A 23,373-nucleotide genomic window follows, 5' to 3' on the forward strand; every position below is an offset into this window, starting at 1 on the left:
CCACACGTCTTCTCTTGTGTGTGTCTGTTGCACTTGATTTCAAACCGTGCTATTTCGCATGTATAGTGAGAGTGTTTGCATAGTACAGCAGGAAAATAAAGAGAAGTTAATTAAATGTTGTACAGGAATAATTTACATAGAGTTCCATATCTCTTATATAGTTCGTTCAAGGACCAGAATCAAAACAAGTTTAGCTTCATAATTCTTCCTTCCAGGATGAACTGGGGAGGCATCTCTTAAGTGCTAGTTTTCAATAGTTTGCTCTGCCCTGTTTAGTTTGGCTTCCGAAGGCCAGTATATTCAACCTGTCTTCATTTCCTGGTATTATCTGAAACTTAATTTTTGATAGCAAATTTGAAAGAGACTTCCATTAAAATATTTGACTGGAAAGCCTCCATTTGTCTTATAGTGTAGTGTGCACTCAGCAAGGAATTCATGCAAAGGGGAGATCTTCTCATTCATCTAGGGACAAAGGCTCTCCCTAGAGCTTACAGTGGATTAAAGAAGATGAAACACTGGGATGCTGAGCTCGAAACATTTGCAGAACAGATTGTTTTTACTGTGTTTTAGTAAACACATAAGCTAATGGCTTTCCACCATTTTTTTTATCAGGGAAAACTTTATAATAATGAAGTTTACTTGCTTGCATATGTAAATGTAGGAAAATCAGATTGATTTTGTTGTTGCAGTTGTTCAGAAAAACAGGCCTCCATTCTGAAAACATTTCACAGCTTCTGTTTACTAGCATTCATTTAAATTTGTACACTGTAGTAAAATCTAGCAGGTTTAAGGCTTTTTAAAATCATGTTCAATGATTAATCTGATTTTCTATCTTGCTTTTCTTTTTGTTGAAGTAGTCATTACAATTGTGCACCTTTGTGGCAAGAGTCCCTTGTTAGTCAAAGACAGTTTTTACTATAAACTTCCCTTCACAGAATTAAATCCATATTCCTGCACAAAAACCAGACATGTTAAGATGAAGGTCTAGTGTAGTGGTGCAGAGCAGATGGTGGCAGATACTCTCTGGCCCAGTCAAGTAATTCAACACACATTTTTACTCCTATACTACCTGCATTCCAGTACACCTACCAGGACCCAAATATTATGCATTATTGAATAGAATAATATTTATTGAATTACAGAAGTAATAGATAGATAAAATATATCATTTTTGAGATAGTTAAACCAGAGTGAATTGGTGATTGTCTCCTTTCTTTAAACAGAATTTACAAGCCAGTAGTTTGAAAATTTGCAAAATATCACTGGCCTACAACTGAAGTTTAAGGTTCCGATTTGGAGTTTACTGAGGGCAGAGGTAGTGCTCCACTGATTGGGAGCTTTTAGTTGGGTTAAGTGACCATGTGCATTTATTCTGTGTGATGAAACAGGCTTGACTTTTGAAACGGTCAAGAACTATAGTGTCTTACGTAAATAACTCATAAGAATTTTAGCATATGAATATCTTTCTTGAAGAAAGTTGCAAGTATTTTATTCAAAGCCTATTTTTCTTCCCCTTTGGCTTTGGTGTATTAAGGCAGTGAAAATATAGTTAACAAACAGTAAAATTCTCAATTGGATCAGCTAAAGCTTAAGATAATTAAATTTTTTTTCATAGACTGTATTGGATAATATGTCAAGAGTAAAATTTAGGAAGGGCTTTTGCTTTGTAATAGTTGTATGTTTATCAAGAAACTCCATAGGAAAACAGATTTTAACTACATTATCTTTGTTGCTATGGAAATTAGGACTGGAATGACGTGTAATTTACATGTAGGAAGTGTCTGGGATCTTGGTGTTTATTGCTTTGCAGAAATCAGTTTTGTGCTAGGACTGGTTTAGGATTTTTTTTTTCTATAATGGTGAGTATCTCTTCATGGATGTAGCGTAGGTTGAGTACTCAAAAGTTAGAAATTATTTTACATTTACAAGTTTCTGACCGTATGTAAATGCCGTCTTCTTTTTATACATGAAGATGGAACGAGATGCTGGTTCAAACAATTCTGTTTGCACTGCTTGAGAGTTAGTGTCCATATATAAGCACACAATTCAGTTTATAGCTGCGCCAGTAATTTTTCCAAGTCTGTATCTCCAAATACTAAAAAAAAAAAAAAAAAAAAAAAAAAATGAAGTTGTTAGTCATCATCAACTTGAGTTTTACTTTTTTTCCTGGAATTTAATAGTTATTTACAGTAAGCAAATATTTCTTTTCTAGCTATTGCATCAGTAAGTCACCCAGGAAATTACACTTCACTTTCTGATTTGTCTTCCTATTACAGGCGAGCTCAAATCTCTTGCTTCCTGCATCATCATCTCTGTCACCACACTCCAAGCTAAGACTGCCAGGCACTCTGAGTACTCCACTGAATCCTCTGTATACTTTCACTACTGAGGGTGGTAAGTATCTTTATTTCTTCACTCTTTCTAGGGAATGGCTGATAACTTCTATGAGAATTTTTTTTTCTGCCTTTCTAAATTTTGCTGTGTAGCTCTTTCAGGGAGTAACCCAATTTTGTTATATGTGATATTGTTTAAGTGCAGTGTGATACAGTCCAATAGTGATGCATGTTCCTTTGGAATGCTTTTTTTTCTTTAAGCTGTACACTTATTTATTAGTGCTGTAAGTTCCTAGAAGAGGATGAGATTGTCAGCTTTTCTTAATTTAATATTTTGATAATATTTTAATGCTTACCAAAGTATCTTAAGCATGGAAACTCAAAAAGAATGGAATTTTAAAGCATATATACTAATAGAAGAACCATAGTGCTTGATAGTCTCTTTGCAGTTGTGTTTAATCTGTTTTTAGATTTTTTTTCCTAAAGATATTTTGTATTGAAAGTGTTTGAGAAAAAGATAAGCAATGCAATTATGTACATTTGTGATGCTTACTTAGCTAATAATATCTGTTTTGTTGCTAATCACAGTATTTAATAATAAAATTTATAATTTCATGCAATTTTCTCTTTTTCTGGGCACCTGTAAAATAAGACAGAAAATTGGAACCTTAATTTCAAAGTGTTTTTGTTTTGTATCCTTGAGAAGAGTAAAAAGAATTCCAGAGGGAGGGTGGAATATATAATGAAATGAAAACAGGTAATAGAGATTTAAAATGTAGATAATAAAGATAGGAATAATCTCTGTAATTATATAGAATTATCTCCTAAAGGCAGACAATTTTTTTCGCAAATGAAGTTATGATTACATTTTCTGAGCAGCTGGGGAAATGATCCTTAGCATGGTCTAAAAGATTGACCACTGGTCTCAGAATCACTCTTAGTCAGTTTCCCCATGCAAATGGCCATACACCCATTAACTTCTGGATTTTCTACCTTAACGAAAGAGCTTAGAGCCATAATAATATTCATCTGTTGCCCAATGGATTTCCACAGTGTGTAAATCTTACAGAAGCAGTAGAACACATATACTTACATATTGTGAATGTTTAAAGTAAGTGGACTAACACTTAAAAGAACATTAACATATACTTTAAGTTGTTCTAAATGGCTATTCCTGGTATTGCTCAAACCAAGGAATTTTATTTTCTTGAATTTTGCTTTGTGCAGAAGCACAGGTAAAAGTGTTGATGGAGAGACTTCCTAAACACCATGAGCAAACATAAATGTATGTTACAGCTCTTCATGTACAATCCCAAGTTTTCATTTCTAAAACTGACTGATAATTCCAAGATGATCCACAGGTACAGGGTATTATTTATACAAGGAAAACATAGTAAAAAAGGAACTATAGTAAAGAAGAAGCCATGAAGATTTTTAAGGGAAGGCAACCATAAAAATACTAGTGGGCCACAATTGAAAGAGATTTTTCTGTAAGAAAATCTTTTAAAATCGCTAATTACTTCTCTGTTGTTTTGGGGGCCTTCAAGTTGTTCTACTGTGGTAGAGTTGTTTTCAGTGAAACATGAAAAAGATTTACTCATCTATTTCATCATTCCCCATTGGTTATAAACTGTAAAGATAAGTGCTTGTATTCATAGTGCCTAACTGCCAGTTAAATTTTGGTTTTGAATAATAGAAAATTGATTGATTTATGGAATGTGCTGGAAGGACAGAACCTTTATTTTCTATGTTGGTTTTATATACAAAATATATTTTGGTTTTTTACTTGTGTTAATTGGGATGTTGCATTGTTAACAATTGCCTGTACTAGAGTTCCAGCAGATGGTTGCATAATCCTGAAGGTTATGTTGACAGTTCAGTTCTGTCACCTTTTGCTGCATGTTCAGTGCTTCTTAAGGCAAAATGCAGAATTCCCATTCACATGCATAAACCTCTGTTAGCAATATATGTAACCACATAACTGGTGTATGTGCATGCTCTAGTAGTTTGGTAAGGTGGAGCTGATGTCTTGTAGTATGGACAGTGTAGTAGCCTGAATATATGTAGCCTTCTCTTAACAGTTTGTCTAGGTCTTGTCTGAGGTAGGAAACAGTGGAAAAACAGTGTTTCCATCTTTGTGATATATGAGCAGTAGCAGTAATACAGCAGATCTTTCCTGACTTTTAAATCTTTTCATATCCAGATACATTTGCTGAATTACCTGTATGTGACTTTGTAATATAATACTTCAGATAATAGTAATATTCACTACTATGGCTTTTAAATATGTGTGTTCATTTTGACAAATGGATTCTATATACCCTGATGTATCATATCATATGTTTTGGCTTTTCAAGTGCATACTTCTACAGGTTTATAGGCTTTCATGAAGCCCCAGTCTTATTCTGCTATCTATTCTGCTGTTTCCCCACTTCCCTCAAGATCAGTTAGCTCATGGATGCTGAGGCAAGACTGCCTTTGTTTCCAACCAGTTTGCTCTAAATTAAGTAATTTATTGTTTAATCATCTAATAGAAAACTTCAGTACCTTTCTCAATGACAGAATATTCTTTATGTGAGATGAGTAAAGAAAAGATCATGATACCCTTGACCATGAAGCCCAACCCTCCTGCTCAAAGTGGATTCTCCTAAAGCTCAGGACTGTGTCCGTTTGGGTTTTGAATATCTCTAAGGATAGAGACTCCAGAACATCTCTGGCCAACCTATTACAATGTTTGACTATTCTCACAGAAAGGATTTTTTATTATCTTTAAATGATATTTTGTGTATTTCAGTCTGAATTGGTGGATGGGATTATTCCTCCCCTAGTTCAGGACTTGGCATTTCCCCTTGTTGAACTTCAAGAGTTCTTGTTGGCCCATTTGTGTGGCCTGTCAAGGCACCTCTGTATGGCAGCACGTCCCTCTGCTGTATAAGCCCCTCCTCCCAGATTTTTACCGTCTGCAAATTTGCTGAGGGTGTACTCAGTCCTATAATCCAGGTCAGTAATGGAAAAGTTCAAGTATGGACTCCAGTACCGACCTCTGGGGTGCACCCCTGGTCTAAAGTCTCCAGTTAGATTTCATGTGAGTGGTTACAAACCTCTGCTCTCTACAGCTCAGCCAACTTCAACACTGTCTGTTTTACACAGTGCATACTTGAGCTGTTAATCTGTGAGAATGTTATGGGGGACAGTGTTGAAAGTCTTGCCAAATTCAAGGTTAAAAACATCTAGTGCTTTCCCATTGACGCTATGCAGTGCTGTGCAAGAGATAGTTTTGTCAAGAGCGTGGTTAGAATTACTAGAAAAACGTAATGAATTTTGTCAAATAGTAATTAGCAAAATAAATACCACAAAGCAGATACAAGACATGGATCAACTTATTTTTGTGTGTTATGTATCAAGCATTTCATTAGAGACATTTCATCAGATTAACAAAATTAATTAAAGAAAATGTGTGTTGTGTGCCTTCCTCTCACAAAGATTGTTTTAAATTTGAGAGAAAGCCATGGAACTTGGGGTTTCTTACCGTCTGTCTTGATAGCCTGTTAGCTGAAATTTTTCATCAAGAGTGTGACTCATTTTACCATATAGGATAATTTTTGTGTCTGACTCAGTAAAGCTGTATCTGTGCTCATAGCTATTTCAATAATTTGAAAAGTTTACTGGATGTTTGTCTTTAGAATAAATCATCCCCTTCGAGTTTTACATTTATAATTCAGATTCACAAAGTCTTATGGGTGTTTAGTACTCTTAAGGAATCTGTCCCTAAAGGTATGTAGTATTTAAGGTTGTTGAACTTCTTTTTTTGTTTCTTTAATTTTTTTTTCCTTCCTTGGTAATAAAATTTGTTTAAGATCTGTCTTTGATAGTCAGAATTGAGATTTTACCTTGGCCTGTGCCGTATAGCTCTGCTTATGCTTAGTGCTAGTTTTATCATACCTGGCCTGTAGTGCTGTTCTGCAGCACTGCACTGTACCATTATCCATGACTTGGTCTTAAACATTCCCATCTCTTCCTTCTCATATGCTCCTCTTTATAACTTCTTCCAGGATGACCCATTTCCTAGTTGTTATTTTTTAAACAAATAGGGAAGTAGCAAAAGCTCCAGATTCTCGATTGCTCATTCTAGCTGAGAAACATTAAAATCTCCTCTGGTTTTGTTTGCCTTTCCTCCTTAAGACTGTGAGCATCTTTGAGCAGTGAAATCACCTTCCTATGAGACACTGTTTTGCAGGTCTGTGGCATGCCATGAAAGAAATATCCAGCATCTTTGGGCTTTATTCAACAGTGACTCTTCAGTAACTACCACTCTGTTCAGGACGTGCTTTCTAAAATAAGTTCTAGGTTTCAAGTCATTGTAATTAACAGTGACCCTAATCGTTAATTATGTGGGAGATTGAAGCTCGACTATAAATACTACACAGATCTTTTCACTGAATTTTGGACTTCAATAAAACCATTTAATTAAACTTGCTCTTAAAAATTAATTACGTATGTGCTAGAAACGTGATGGTTCTTGTATCTTTAAAGAAAATCTCAAAAACAAAAAACATAACATTTTGGCAGGGTTGAGAACAATTAGAAATTTTCTCTCCATTAACACAACTGACAGTCAAAGGTGTTTTCCACCTATATAAAGGGAAAGCTTCAAAGCACTCTTTATTGCTCTAAAGATATTAACAAAACTGACTTCACATTTAAGTCCTCTGTTACATTTGATAGACTATTTAAAACTGCTTCTTTCAGTCTCAAGCAAACAGTGAAATAGATTTCTACATCAAAGATATCAGAAAAACGTACGCATCATTAAATGTTCTCAAAATACCATTTTTATTCTTGGAGGTTTTTTTTAAGAATCAGAAAAAGGAGGTACACCATGCAGCAAAATTCATATTGTGCAGACATGCTGCAGAAACACATCAAAAGTTGCAGTCTCATATGTATGTTAAATCATTGATTTTTTTTTTTTTTCCTCAGTATTTCATACTTTCTCCCCAACTCTGTAACATCTCTCCTTCAGTACTGCCACAGTCCTGGAGGAATTGGATGGTTTTGTTTGGGTTTTTGCCTTTCACATAATTTTGTGCCACTCAAGGAAGAATGTCTGCCGGAAACTTGTTCAGTGTGGCCTTATTCTTTTCATGTCTTACTAAGAAACTCTTAGGGGAAAAAAGACTTACGCAAACTGTTATTGAAAATGTATTAAATGAACAATTGAATTCAGTTTGTTATTCTGATAACTTATTTTTTCTAATTTGAGAATAATCATTAACAAAATATTCCGAAGAGATACTAAAAATGATGACAGAGTATATATTAATTGAAGTGTGCATGTATGTGTACTATATAGTCCAAGTATAACATGTAATACAGTATTTGTAGTATCTCTTGAAAGAACTGATTGAAAGGCAGAAGATGACTAAAAGAAGCCATGTGGTACAGGTGGCAGCATTGGCATCTTCCTCGCACTACTGTGCTGAAAATACATAATTTTGACCTTGGAGGGGTACTACTTTTGTTTAGAGGGAGTGCCAGTGGGAGTGCCCCTTGGAGAAATCTGTTACTGGGATCCAGTCCATGCAGGCAAATTGAATGGCACACAGATCACTGAATGCATACTTTTTTTTTTTTTTAATCCTAGCATATTACTGTAAATACTATATTTTAACAAATCAAATTTTAACATAGGAGTGAAATATTTTCTTATTCAATTTTTAAGAGAAATATCTTGAGAGTGTGTAAAAGACTTCTTGCGAAGAATATAAATGTAAGAAAGGAACTCAATTTTTGTTTTGAAAGAATCTGGGTATAACTGTTCCCTGTTGAATTGTAATGTAAGCTGCCTCATTAGCTCACCCAGCAGCTTCATTTAGATTTGCTGTGATGGTGAAAGCAATTAAGCCTGCAGGACTGCACAGATCAGAGCTATGGAAATGGTGTAGCAATTTGCCATAATGTCTAAGTCTCATTGAGAGTTTTCTTTTTATCCCCACATCTTCTTAAAATTGGGGCAGGAGCATATTATGGTGAAGAGAACCAAATACACACCTAAAAGTGGTTCACTATCCACACTATTAGTTGAAAGTGCTTTGAGTGTAGTACAAGCTGCTAGGAGGAATAGGTAATGATAGGAAACTAATTTTACTTTATTTTACTTAGGAAAAAACAAAAGGGCAGTAGATAATGTATAATAATTTCACAAAGTTTCTCAATTTCATTAGCATTGGTGAGTCTGCTGGCCTTTTTTTGTGTTATTGACTGAGCAAATAATGAAGTGATATTATAAGGCCTGTGCAAAATGGCTGTAGTAGTCTGCACTGGTTGCCTAATCTGTTTATCTTTTCCATTTATTCTTACTACTACAGAGGGAGAAAGGCAAGTTTCCTGTTCACTAAGGGATAGTCCTAATGGCCTCATGTGATCAGCCAGTCCAGTGGGGGAAATATCTTTGATTAGCAGTCTGCTGCCGATTGTCTTTAAGTCTGAAACTGGATAGAAATGCAGAACACTTTTAGTATGTCCTGTGGAGGTGCTGCCAACATAGGAAGTGATACATGAGAATAAGTGCTTGCAGAATGTTTAGCTTTCTGCAAGGTACAGTCTGCTGCTACTAGATTATGTCATGTGTTTGAAAAAGGGAATGTGCATCAAGATGGAAGAAATATGTGCCTAATACTCGTCTAACTTCTCAGACATTTTTCTATGTTTTTATGCAGTTTGCTGTGTTCCTGCTCTGTCACATATCTGAAGAACTAATTCTGCCTGACACATTTTTCAGAAATTGAAACTTCAAAAAATTTTCAAAATAACTATTCTAATATTTTTAGGGGCATGGATTTTTTTTTTTTTTATGTGACCTTTTCATTTAATTATTCCAATGGGAAACTGATGCCAAAAAATTCAAAATTTTGCCTAGTGTTTTCTTTTACATTCCTAACTGTAGAAATGTTAGTTGCCTTCTGTTATTATAAAAAGTATCTTATTGCAACTTTGCAGAGTTCTCACGTTTTCTGTAATTTGTAGGATGTAATTGCATTTAACTCTGCGGCTGGATCAAGTATGTATGTTTTCTTTCTTTTGGAAACTGAATTACTTAAACATCCCCACCACCACTTGGTCTGGATAACAATAATGCAGAATACTAGCACTTTTTAAGTGAGTGAACTTGACTTATTTTAGTCCCTTGGTTTTTGAGTATATTATTCTGTTGTGGGATTTTTTCCTACTATTAACCAAAGATAAACATACCTTTACAGTCATTACAAGCCTTTGTTTTAATTGAAGATTACGGCATAGTCACTGAGAATTTATTATAATGAATTAAGTTTTAGATCCAGTTAGTGGATTTTCTCTTTATTTTTCAAAAGATAGTAGGAGAACTCAGTAGAGAGAAATCATCAGCTCAACACCACAGATCAGCTCTCAGCAAGTGTCAACTGATGTAACTACACTGATGTTTGCTAAAAGTATTTTTACCATAAACAGAAGAGAATTAAGTCTAAAGTGCTTTTTATATATGTCTGTTAATTTGAATGGGAACTCCCCTGAGGAAAATGATCATTCATTTTAAGATATTCATATCTCTCACTTTGACTTAATGGAAATATGTAAGGGAGAATGGAGAAAGAAAAATTTTTTTGTTACTATTTGCTTATAATGCAATGGAAGAACTCAAAAATACAGCTTACAGATATTTTTCTCGAAGTTAGTTTCTTTTAAAACAATAGGAACATCTATCACAAGATGGTTTTGGGGTTTTTTTTATACCTCCTTCTTTTATAAGCTATTTGGCGATACCATTTACATTTTCAAGTGGCTGTGACTCAGTTTCTTCAGTGCAAACAGATTACAAAGGCTCACGATGTTCCAGCTTACAGCTGACTTTGGCAGTAAATAAAAATTACGAGTAACGGGACACACCTGTGCCTTCATCATGGCTTACAGGCAGCTCAGGCCATTCTGCAGAGGAAGGAACTTCCTCAGAGCTCTGTGACCCTGCTGTGCTGCCCACATCACTGGACAATGTCAGAGTTCTGGCTCAAGGCACAAGTACAGGGCCTTGTTTTAAGGTAGAAGAGCTGAGTGTTTACACTTACAAAATGAATAGTAAAAATGATTTTTTAATTTGAAAACATAAGTTGTATAAATAGATTCATCTAACCACAAAAATGTTCCAACAGAATAGTAAAGACACAGAGACATAACCATTAACATTAATGACAATCTAGTTCTTCTGTTCTAAAAGGTTGCTTATCCAGTTTCTTCTATCTGATTGATAAAATGTTACAAACGTCAGAAGAGTTTGTATTTTCTAGTTAAACTTGCTAGAATTATTTATACTGAGATCAAAGATACACATGTTCCTTTATTATATGTTCTTTTTCATGTTTCTTCTAGGTAAGTTAATTAAAATATTTCTCTAAAAATTACACTAAATACAAAGCACAATAACAGCAATCTTTGAAGATTCCAAAAACTTTATCTAAAGAACACCATTTATATTTATTTGAAATTGGTGTATGTTAGGGTAATTACTGCTGAGCCTTCAGGCTAAAGGAAGTACTCTCAGCCAAATTATACAAGGGTGTGGATTAAATGAAGCATTACTCTCTGTTTGGCAGCAGTGGATATAGATTGCAAAATCAGGGTGTGACGTAGTACTGTGGAAAGTCTCTGCCAAAAGTGATTTGGCCTAAGTGTGCCCTTACTTTCTCAGTTCTGTGGATCCTAAAACAACTGAATCTAATTAATTCCTAAGTTGAGAGGTCCTGTTAGCTGTTTTCACTCTGAGCTTGTCTGTAATTTTGGTCTATTGAGCCACGAGACAACAACATGCTTAGTTGAAATTTCAGCTGGTCACAAAGGCGGAAACTCCTTCTGCCAAGGACTGTGCAGTAAAGTATCAGTTCCCTCCTCCATTAGAAAGCTCAGGTCAGCAAGGATGGTGTCTGTGCAGCAATAAACATGAGTGAAGAAAATGAAGAAATTGATCCCTTCTTGTATTGCTCCAGTCCTTCTGCTCCTGTCATTTCCAGAGGAGCTGGGAGGACTATGCAAAAACCCCAGTAGCAGCCATGGTGCACAGGAGGGAGACACCTCTATCTCCCCAAGAGGAGACCAAAGTACTTTGATTTCATTGCTGGTTTTGACAAGTTAACAAAACCCAATACATTAAAAACTAAAAAAATCTATGTTTTAAACATATATTATCCATCCCATTTTGGTATACATGCATACTTTTTCAACTTTTTTAAAAAGCCTTTGCTAATTTTGTTGATAGATTTTTATGTGTGAAGCAACTAAACTTCCACGGGTTCATTAGAAAACTTGTTACTGTTGTTGCTGAAGCACCAATTTCAGTGACAGCAAACTTCCCTGACATGATTCATTCTACTAATATAATACCTTTAAAGTTAACTTTGGGTATATGTGGTCTATATTATGCTCTGCAATAGGCAGTGGTAGTGATGCAGTTTGATCATTACAGTTTGATATGGATCATGTTGATCCTGTAGAAGCTAGTGACAGAGGATGGTGGCTTGGGAAAGCATTAACAAAGCAGAAGGCAGGTACAGAGAAGTGAAGACTCTGTGGGTGTGTAACTCAGATGTTGCTGTTGTCACACAGTAGTTTGCTGTTATATACAGAGCTGGCCTCAATGTGCTGCCTTGATGCAGATGAAATGGGAGCTTCACTGGAGCCTGTCTGCTCATTGTTAGCTCACTTTCTTGCTTGCTGGAGGTTGTAAGGAGCAGTGACTCATTGCTTGTTGGACTCAAATGAAGTGCTAGAATTCTTTTAAAACTCTGCTTCTGAAAACTTGTATTTGGGTGTTCTCTGCAACCTGTGGCATTCAGTGAAGGAAGAGATTGCAGAGGTTCCTTTCTCATGTTTTCCAATTAGGGCTCAGTTTCTTCAGTTTTCACTTCCCCAGGCAAAGAAAAAAAATTCAAATGACAGACACGCAAATTTGAAAACCTTTTAGAGTCTCCCCTGCTCACTTGACCCCAGGCTTTGTTCTGGCTTGCTGGACAGTCCCTTTGCAGAAAGCTCTTACTCAACTGTGTGACACATAATATTTTACACTCTGTAGTTCATCTAAAGATTGATTCCAGCATCCCCTTGTGATTCTAGATATCACATCCCCTTTTCCTATCCTGTCAATCTCTACTCCAGTTGTCTATATATGCTAGCTTCTGGTGCTATTGATTGGGGTTTTTTACAGATTAGCTGAAGGGTGTTGCAATGGCATATGTTGATACAGGTCTTTCTGGAATCTTTTCAGAGCCTGACTGGTCAAAGGAAGCAGACTGCTGCAGCTAATATGCCAAATAATAAAATACAGAAAATTGGAGCTTCCTTCAAAATACGCATCGAGCATCTTTTGGTGTGACAAATTGCCTAGTAGCAAAAGTGTGTTGAAAATTCATTCACCAAACTTCTGGTTGTCACTATGCACCTGCAGAGCATATTAAGATTCACTTTGTAAGGTGTATTTTCAGCTGAAGACCCTAAATTGGTTTCATTTTCCTACTCCCTGCATCTTTGAGTTTTCATTTATGGATAATCACATTTAAGCAGAGTTCACCTCTGTAGTAAAAAAGGATCGTCCTGTCCTTAAAGTGGGGGGGTTTTTTGTGACTGTCTCAATTCAGAGGAGGTGTCTGTGAGATGTCACCTCTTCTACTTGTTCAGGAGAATGTTGTAACAGAGCTAGTTGAAGAACTTATCCTGTGTTGATACTTATCTCCTGTAAGGACTCCAAGCATGTTCTTGGAAATTTTCATTTTAGGAATAGTTCAAAACACAAGTTCTGAATATACATGTTGATTAATTAGTGGTAGCTTTTCACCTGTCATGTCCAGCAGTTCAATCTCATATAATGTATGTTCTGCCCAATTATATTTGCTTCAGATTTGGCTGCTTCTGCATAAAAAACAGCAACAAGAGGAGAAGAAATATATTGTTCTTCTGTTATGTGCAAAATTTGGAGTGTAGTGCCCACGTGAAGCAAATCTATAATATACCATATCTTGTGTACCTTGGTAACAGTACTTTATTGAAAATTTTTTTTCCTTCTGGTAGAGAACATAAAGGAAACTTCCATCTTTTTTTGCTACTCACACATGTAAAGGTTCTTCAGCAATTGAAATTGTGTTTTCAATTAAGGCTCTTCCTGCAAATCAGCTTCTCTTACCAAAACAAATAATTTTCAGAGTAAGTTCCAGGAATCACTCAAAGAGAACAAGGTGTGTCCAGGGTTGTCTGTATCACCAGTTCTTGAGTTAATAATTGGCACGTAAGCGTGTGCAAAAACCATCTAGGAAGTTTGAACTACTGAACATGGTTATTAAGACATATGATTTGAGACTTCCAAACTTAAGAGTGTTACTAGACAATTTTCTGTTTTTCAGTTGTTTGGTCCTTTTGAAGAAACAGATGTTTGTAGTGGTTGTTGATGAAGTCAGTGTTAAAGAAACTCTGATATTATTCACAATGCATAATGTATAGAAATGGGTGGTTCCTTTCAGAATAGGCTGTGGAGAACTTCCTGTCCTTGAATATTCAGACCTAATCACGCTCCTCTTACTTATGATTATGAAAACTTAGCACTTGCTGCTTTTGTCTGGGTTTTGGGTTATTGGAGATGTTGTATGAGCGTAGTCAGTAGTGATTTTAGCTGCAACTGGTAGTCAAACCAGAGAGGATGGGTCATATAATGAAGTTTACATGTTAAAGTACTGCAGTTTTTAACAGTTTGGCACTACCTGTGTGATGATGTGAAAAAAGCTAGTATGGTATTGGATTAAGTGCTTAATCAAATTTATTTAATGATACTGTAAAAAATATTTAGTCAAATGATATTTCTTTTTTCAGTCGTTCAGTATTTAATTTTCATTAATATTTGTGTTTACATTTTTAAACTTACTGTGCTAATAGTCTTGCTTGCAAAATTCCTGTACAAATAAGATACGAATTCACTGGATAGAACTGTTACTTTTACTTTCTGGCTTGCCACTGATAGTGGAAACTCTTACTGTCTTCTAATCCCAGCTGCAGCATTTTGTGTTGTTGATTGAACCTTGGAGAGAATTCTGTTCTCTCCAGGATAATCCAGAGTTTTAGAAATGTGGTTTTAGCCCAAAGCTGGGCACAGCACCTCTTTATGAACCTGCCTGTCTTAATTTGCCTTCTTTTACCTCTCCTCAGGAAATTTATCCCTGTGTAAATGAAAGGGAGTATTGCTTCCTAATTATGTTCATTGCAAACATTTTCCGTGCTTATTTTTTTTTGCATATTCCCCTCCTAAGACCTAAACATTCAAAAAATCCACTGCTATAAAAGCAGTAACAGGTTGGTGTTGCATTCTAGAGGACTTTGAAGACCTTGTTGATAAAGGAAACTGAAAAATCAACATCATTGAAATCTGTGCCCAGCTGGATATCCAATGTGTTGCTTTAATGTTGGACATAATATTTCAGTAGATTTTCTTCTGTAACAGATGATACCAATATTAGTCTCAAGTGCTTTGTCATGTGTTATTTACAAGGAAGTATATTCAGATTTTGTTACCAAAGTGGTTGCAGGCCATTATTATATTTCCCTATGCAATTGGATACTAATTGGAAAGGGCTTAGTTATTCATACGTGTTCTAATCACTGATACATAGAAAAACTCTTTCTTAAAGTAAATTGTCTTGAAAATTCAGAAGTATGCATGTGGGAAAGCTCTCATGGGGTAGTTTGGTTTCACCACCGGCATATTTTCGTGAAATATCTGACCAGTCTAATTTCTGAACTAAAAAATGGAAAGTAAACTCGGGGATGTATTTTAAAGACATGATCTTCTAATTCTGAATGTACAGTAAGAAGTGTGTCTGTCATGAGCTTTTTTCCTTACTCTTTTGATTTGAGACCAAATTAAAAATCTTATATAATGGTTTCCTGATACAGTGTCTGCCAATGGTCCTGCATTTTTCAGGTTTGATAAGGTATGAATTGTTTGTCAATTTCATGGAATTTTCTGGTAATAATTTGTCAAAATTACTATTCAGTACTAGCTGAAAGTGCTAATGTCATAGAGAAAGTAGTGGCTATTCTGGTCATGATAAAGACCTGAAATATCAAGCTGACTTATTTTTTCCAGCATATTGCAGGTGATGTTGGTGATACTATTCTACCCTGAATGTAAATGTTAGGAAAATGCTACATAAGTTCTTCAAGCAGTTACAAGATTTAAAGTTTTTTTTTTTTTTCCAGTCAAGATGTGATGTGACATTGTGAGGCTTACTCGGTAATACAGAAATTCAATAGTTTATGCAGTAAGTGGTTGCTTTTACTTAGCTGACAAGACTTTGCATTGCAAAAATGTGTTAATGGCTGATTTTAAAGAGTATTTGTGGTATTGCAAGCATATTTTCTTACATCTTTTCACTTGTGGAACGGCAGGCTAATTTGATGTAAGTGAGTAACTAGCCATTGCTGAATTTCTGTTGTGGGAAGAACCATGCGAAGTAAATTACTTGGTTTTCCTTCCTTGCATAATTTTCATTCTTTGCCTTTTATCTGTAGTCAAATACATTTTTTTAAAGACATGAGTAGAGTCATGAGATCATAAGACACTTCGAGAGTTGCAGATAAAGTCTATTTAACTGTATTACATAGGAATTACCTGTATTAATAAATAAAATTTAACTGTACTACATATTTTTAGAAAACAGATAATCATAAATCCTGCTTAAAACCTCAATTTCCTCTGATTCAGGGAGGGTAAGTTAAAGTAGAAGCAAAACTATTACTGAACTCAAAAGTGAAGGTTGCTACTTCAGTGTTGGGCATTTACAACTCCAAGGGACTGCAGTTTTTATATTTCATGAAGTATTTTTTGATAGGGAACATCACAAACTGCATGCAATAGAATACAAAATAAGTTTCTTTTCAATTTTACTTTACTTTTTTTGCTTTTAAATAGTCCAGGTGAGCTTAGCAAAACTAATAATGACTTTCTCAGGATATCTGTAGCACTAGAAGAAAAATAACTCTTATTAATACAAAGAATGCGTCATAGTCTGCATTTTCCTTACATCTTTTTTATCTGCTATCTAAGACTTGTAAATAATGCTGCCAATCTGATTTCAGAAAGCTGATGGTATCTATGCAGGCTTATTGATGTTTGCTATAGAATCACTTTCTGTTCTCTATGTTGTAGAAAGAAGCAACTGGATACTGTAACCTCTGCTCATTTTCAGTATCTACTGCCATTGTGATGTCATGTTAGAAGTTGTCGTAAATTAGCACATTCCTGATTAGCATGAATTCAATAAATGTTCTTTACTTCAAAAGAATGCTTGGGACACGTGCTACTACTTGCATTGTTTATATATGGTACTGTAGAAACTTAACATTTGCAAGAAAAATGTAAGATGATGGTTTGATAAGATTACTCAGAAATAATTAGGTGGGTGTGTAGGCTGCTAAATGTATTTGATTTTAATCTCTAATTAAAAAGTTGGATTTTTTAATTGTTTTTGTGATGCAATAGTTTTCACTTCATTGTGCTTTTAGTAAATAGGGGCCAAATTCAGCCTGTTCATTGTGCCTAAGTACAAAATATATGTTTTCAAATGAAACCCAAAGCCAGTATCTCTATAGTCCTCCTCCTGGAGGATTATTGTCAGAGCAAACACATGTATGTGTCCTTGTATACCTTGAACCAGGAATGAAAATGATGGCTAAACTTGAATGAGTATCTCTATGCATTCTTTTGGCTGATGAGAGATATAATTATGTTGTGGGATCTGGCACTGCCAGAAGCATAGTGTTTTCATGTTGGTGCTGTCTGATTCTGAGGTCTCTTACATGAGGATTGGAATTGGTGGATATTACAGCAAAGGTATCTCTCTGTGGATCTACAGGTGCGAATTTAAGCCTTGCTCTGTTCCACTGGAGCAGTGGAACACTGCTCCAGTGTTCATTTAAGTCTGCTGCAAGGACAAACTACTTGGTCACTTGGGCTGTGGAATCAGAGACAACCAGATGCATTAGCTGGAGGGAACTGCATCACTTCTTGGAGAAGGAAGTTACTCTGTTAAAGCACACTAGACCACTTGTGTCTCTCACTTCAGGAAAACCATGACTTGCTCATGGTTTGAGAACCGAGGGTTCTCCTAGCAGTTGCAGTTGGGGCATCCACTGGGAAGTTGCATGCTGTGTTAAAGAAGCTGCAGCACAATGTTTGGAGCTGCATGGTTCTGAATTGTGTAACTCCCTAGAGTTATTTTTCTAGATAACTCCTTTTAGTACCAGTGTTAAGTGAACAATTGGTTGAAAAGGCAAACATTACTTTTTTATTGAAAGCTTATCCTGATGCACAGGCTTTTTCTATATGGTGTAGTATTTTGAATGGCAAATCAAGCCCGATCTATTGACATAATTTCCCAAGATTATTTTGTTAATTTACAAGTTTTTATTGCATTAATAGGGATGAAGAAGGGAAACAAAAATAAGCTATGCTTTTCCACCTATCAGCACAGCTGTTTCAGCTTAGCTTGGAGAGGGTAAGGTGGAGTGGATCTGAGGTTTTTTATGCTTTAGGATTTTTGTCATTGCCATCTAAATTAGTCTGCACTAACTGGCGGAGTGTTGTCTGGCAGCAGTAGAGCTGCCAGAGCTTTTCTGTCTCTCATTTTTCTGAAGTGTATATAGCATATAAACAGCTCTCATATCCAACTGGCAAAATAAATAATCAGAAATTTCTCTATATAACTTACAAAAAGTGAGACAGTAAACAGAGGGATTCTATTTGTCCTGTAGATTTTTGGGTTTAAGTGGATAGATTTAGGTTAATTGGAATCCCACTTAGAAAATGAGAATGACATTGAGGAGATAATTCAGCCTTTTCCAGATGCTCTGATAGAAGCAAAAGGTGGGGAAAAGACAAGGAGAGTGCTAGTAATGGCATGGGCTGACACTGAGTAGACTTCTGTCAGTGCAGAATACACTGCAGGAGTGTAATGGGTGTTTGTAGGAGACCTTTGCATTCAGTAATGTCGCCATCACAGCGCCTTCGTATGTACCCTTAAATACCGCATGTGAGAACTGTCTATTTTGAGCATATACATTTTAAGGGGTTTGCAAGATCACAGAATCACAGCATTGTTTAGGTTGGAAAAGGCCTACAAGGTCGTTGAGCTCTAGCTTTACCAAGAGTCACCTTGTCAACTAGACCATGGCACTAAGTGTCACATCCAGTAGTTTCTTAAACACTTCCAGGGACGATGGCTCCACCACCTCCCTGAGCAGCCCATTCCAATGCTTAACAACCCCTTCCATGGAGAAATTCTTCCTGGTGTCTAACCTGACCCTCCCCGATGCAGTTTGAGGCCATTTCCTCTTGTCCTGTCACCATGATACAGATTAAACTTCATTGAAATAGTTTTCAATACACTTTGGTCCTATCAATTCTCTTATTCAGTCTGGAATATCTTCAAAATCAAAGGTGCTAGACTAAGTTATGTAGAGCAGAATTGCAAGTGGGCTTTCACCTACAGCAGTGGATATTTGTGAAACATCTGCTTTGCTGGTGAAACAAAAAGATACGCTTGTGTTACATAGGTGCATCCACTCCTTTCATTTTGTGTGAACTGTGTCTGAAAATGTTTGTGGTGGGTTCTAAATGTATTTGTGATCCTGTGTTTAAATAAAGGAAAACACGTTCTTACCCAATATATAAACAGTATTTTTATTTAAGAATTCTGCTTGATCTGTTAGAGCATAATTGGTTTGAGGATAAAGTCTTTGAGGGAAGATTAATATATATTTAGATCATTATAAAATTACCTTAATTCCCTTACATTATACATAGCTCGAAAAATGAAATTGCAGAAATAGCTGAAACCTTAAAACTTTCCTTTGAAACCTAAAGTAGAGATTATATTGCATTCTAAAAGATCCTTTGGTGACAAAGATCATACTTTTGACTCGGCGACTGTGCTGAAAACACAATTCCGTTTACTGGAAAAAGTTTTAAAGACGCAGAAGATGAGTAGGGAGAGGAATGAGCTGATCTACACATACTCATCTCATATGTGACTTGACTTTTTTTCCAGTGTTTGTTATTTAATTGGGTGTATTTTAACTACACTGTGTTGCAAGAGCAACCATGATATAATTCATAAGAATTTCCATAACAAGAAATACCATTTCCTAGAGGCATTGTTTATTTTCATGTCTTCCAGGATTTTTGTGGGTTTTGGGACATTAGCAATTAGTATAAACCTAAAGTAAAACTCCATTAAAAACAGAATAATGTGTAACTAGAGTAGGTAAGATTTTTTTTTTCTCTCTGCATGCTTTAGAGGTGTTTGTCACAGAAATGTCTGAATATTAGCATTTTTCAGTTTTCTTAGATGTAAATTTGTCCTTCGTTCTGTGATTTTCTGAGAATTTTCCAGGATGAACTTTTGGATGATTTCATTAACTATAGATTCCATGTGACTGAAATCCTTAGAGATTTATTATGCTCAAATACCTTTAGTAATTAAAAAATTGATTTATCAAGAGCATTTCAGAAGGTGAGAAAAAACCTTCTTTCAAAAAGTTCATTAAAGCAAGAGTTCTGTAATGAATGCTATCTAAGCCTTTTTTTAAAAGAGCATTTTTTCACAGAAACATTTCACATTGTGTGGTTGTAGACGGTCCAGTAGGGTAATAGTGGAATTATGTGACTCCCTAGAAAGACTTCTTTCCCTGTTCTGCCTCTTATGCTTTTAGTTTAAAACAAATAAAATCACTAAAGATGCTGTTATTTGAAAGGAGGTGTTCTTAATTATTACAAGTACTATTCTGGGGCACTCTTGCTGTTACCGTATCAATTTCTATATAAGTCAAGTCTGTTTGGAAGTGAACTCACCTGCTTTGTGCATTTCAGTCCAACTATTTAAAATTTGATCACCTCACACTAATGTGTTTATCTAGAGCAGAGGGCAGCTTTTCAGTGAAAGCAGGCAATAAAACTGGGGACTTGGTAGTACAGACACATTTTGGACAAGTGCATGGCTTCTGTCTTCTCTTTAGTTGCAGTTATACTGGCAAAGAATATATTAGCAGAAGTGACTGAGGGGAACTGAGGGTACACTTTCAGTTCACTGTTCAAATTGTACAGGAAACTACCACAGTTTCAGACTCCTTTCAAGGTAGACAGATACATTGTTTTTCAAACCAGTTCTTTGGAAGTCATTTCCCTAAAGGTGGGCTCACGACATAATTGTAACAATAGGATTATGTGGGTACTAAAGAAGAGCTGTCCTGCTGTTAAATTGTGTCAATGTGAAAATGCAGAGCATTTGAGGAGAAGCATTAGCATCTATCATCTTGAGATGCCTAAGATTGCAGTTAGACATTAACAGTTATTCTCCTAGAAATAATATTTTCTTATGTAAAATTCCGTATAAAGGAAACTGCTGAAGAATCAATGTAGAGTAGTAGGAAATGCAATGATTCAAATGTTGGTACTTTCATAGAGATTAGCTTCTGAAGATGTATATTATTTGGAAGGTGAAGACAGCAGATGTGTTAAGAAAGAATATTGTTGGAGAGTTCACATAAAACATCTGCATCAATAAAAATGCTTTTCCATTTGTGATTCTGGAGTTTCCTTAAGAAAGGACAGTCTAGATTACCCTGGGTGTTGGGGGGGGGTGGTTTTGGGCTTGACCTTACAAGGGATTTAATGACCTTTCTATAAGCTCAGACTAAGTGAGAGTCCCAGCAGGTCACGGTGTCCTGTAAACTTAATTTTTAGATCAAGTGGCAATGTCCTTCGGGAATCTGGACCTCAGTTTCACTATAGTTGTTGAAAAGCGTGTACAGCCTGGATGAGAGAGAATCAAAGCAAGCACTGCTGAGGCTGTTAGTCACACCTGCTTGATGTCATTTACATGCTTCATCAAGCATGGAACCATATCAAGCCCATAGCTGTGTAACATTGCTTTAAAATTCTACTGCCTCATTTGGGGAAGAAGAGATGTATATTCCTTTGCTTGCTTGTTTTGTGAATGGGGAAGATTTGAACAGGTTTTTTTGTTGGTTTGGGTTTGTTTTGTTTCTTGGGGTTTTTTAATATGGCCATTTTGAATGTAGGGGCTACTAAAGGAATGCTTGATAACTAAAAGCAAGATAACACTAAAGACTACTTTGGGGTAACCAATAGACATGTTCATGGAGTATTTGGACCCAGGTGTGCTGTGGTCTGTTTACACCTTAAGCAAAGTAATAAGAATTTTCTGTTTGTTTTGTTTCTAGTCAGGGAAAACACTGAGTCTGAACCAGTGCCAGCTTCTAGAATTCCATACAGCACTCCTTATATCTCTGAGTTACACATCAGTCTCTGTCCTATGCTTGCAGCGTAGCAGGTCTGCGCTGCCCTTTTTGAGGCTTAATTGGGAATATTGGTCTAACCATAAAGTTTTCTCCTGATAAGCAGCTGAATATAGAGGCTGCACAGGAGTACTCACATCCATAAACCTACAGTCCAGGAGCACTTGGAAGTAATGTATGTTTTCTTTAGAAAAATAAGAAGGTCAATAATGGAAATGATAAAAATGCAGATTTGTGTTGTTTTTAATTAAAACTTGAATATTTTTATACACAAGCAATTGTTTTTATCAAATATTTTATATATCTTTTATCTTAGTATGGGTTTGTGTAAAGTGGCACAACATTCCCATGCTCAAATTGGCCATCTTAAAAATAGATTTTTTTATCATGCAGACATTTTATTGATTTTCAGTTTGTTTGTTTTTTATTCAAAGACTTGATACAACATGTGTATGTGACAATACATCCATATGTACTATCATCTCTGTAGCATCTGGTTTTCTGGCTTTCTGAATATGTAGATAACAATATCAATAGGAGTAATATCCCCACTGACTTTGGTTAGTACTGAACAAATGTTTTAGCAAATAGCTTATTTGAAAACAGGTTGCCTTCAGGACTACTGTCTTCAAGGATGGATTGAATTCAGAAAATTGTTTGCATTCTCATCTCTTTCTTCTTCTTAAAAGAGGTGGGAAAAAGTAATAAAAGCAAATTAAGCCTTTCAAAATAAAGTATTTCAGAATTTATGCAAGATTTTTTGAAATTATTAAGATCAAAATGTTTTTAATTCATACATGAAGCTAAATAATCCATTATTGCATGTGTTTGGGACTTCTCAAAAGTAGGAGATCAGTCGCATGCAGATTTGCAGGAGCATGGTTTAACTACAGTTATTTGAGCTTGCAGCTTTTATTCTAGTTAGAAATGTTTAAATATCTTAATGATTAAGCATTTATGAGTAAACTTCCTGTGAAAGTCAAAACCACTAGGCTTTAGAAAGTGTGTTACAGATGGAGCTGTGCAAGTTTCCTTGTGGAGCTCTGCCAGTACATGGGAGTCTGAATCTGAAAAGTCCACTTTATTCAGGTACTGGACTCCTCAAAAGCAGGCTTTTGGTGTGGCAAATGAAAATGAGTTTTCAGAACTTATTTCTCTTTAAAAACAAAACTTATTTCAAAGCTAGTGTCTCACAGAGAAATTCCAGTGAGCTTAACTCTGTGTTGCCTGGCATTTCTGTGCTTGAGAAACTGTTCTTCAATGATGCGGTAGCATTTTTCACTGTCATGTTCAACGATTTTCAGATTTTTTTGTGTCTTTTCTTTTTAAGATGTTTTCTTAAGTATACAGCTGAGGAGACCAATAACAAAAAGATAAATCCATAGATGATAAAAGGATTTTCCTAAGCTTAGTAGTTAACATAATAGTCTGAAAAGAAATGAATTTACAAGTACTTGTTCAAGTGCGCTATGTAGAGAGTGAATAAAATAAACAGCAAGATGTGTTGTGATAGGAACTCTGATGATCAAAGGGAACTACTGAATAGGAATAGTTATTCTTTCAGATAAAATAAGGAAGTAATTCCTTTGTGAGTTTTTGTGATCATTTCTGTTGGAAAACTTTGTATGCATTACTTGGAAATTCAATGAAGAGAAAAGCA

The 23,373-nt window shown here is 35.6% G+C and overlaps 1 protein-coding gene across 1 annotated transcript in view; it reads left to right on the plus strand.

Annotated features, from left to right (window-relative positions):
- The window catches only part of AHI1 (Abelson helper integration site 1), a 90,017-nt gene that overhangs the window by 41,812 nt on the left and 24,832 nt on the right, over positions 1 to 23,373 (plus strand). The window contains exon 19 of the mRNA XM_082302744.1: positions 2,277 to 2,394. Within this exon, the coding sequence (XP_082158870.1) occupies positions 2,277 to 2,394 (118 nt within the window). The remainder of the gene's footprint in view (positions 1 to 2,276; positions 2,395 to 23,373) is intronic.

The sequence above is a fragment of the Coloeus monedula genome (genome assembly GCF_965178545.1).
Source record: "Coloeus monedula genome assembly, chromosome: 2".
Taxonomy (NCBI): Eukaryota; Metazoa; Chordata; class Aves; order Passeriformes; family Corvidae; genus Coloeus; species Coloeus monedula.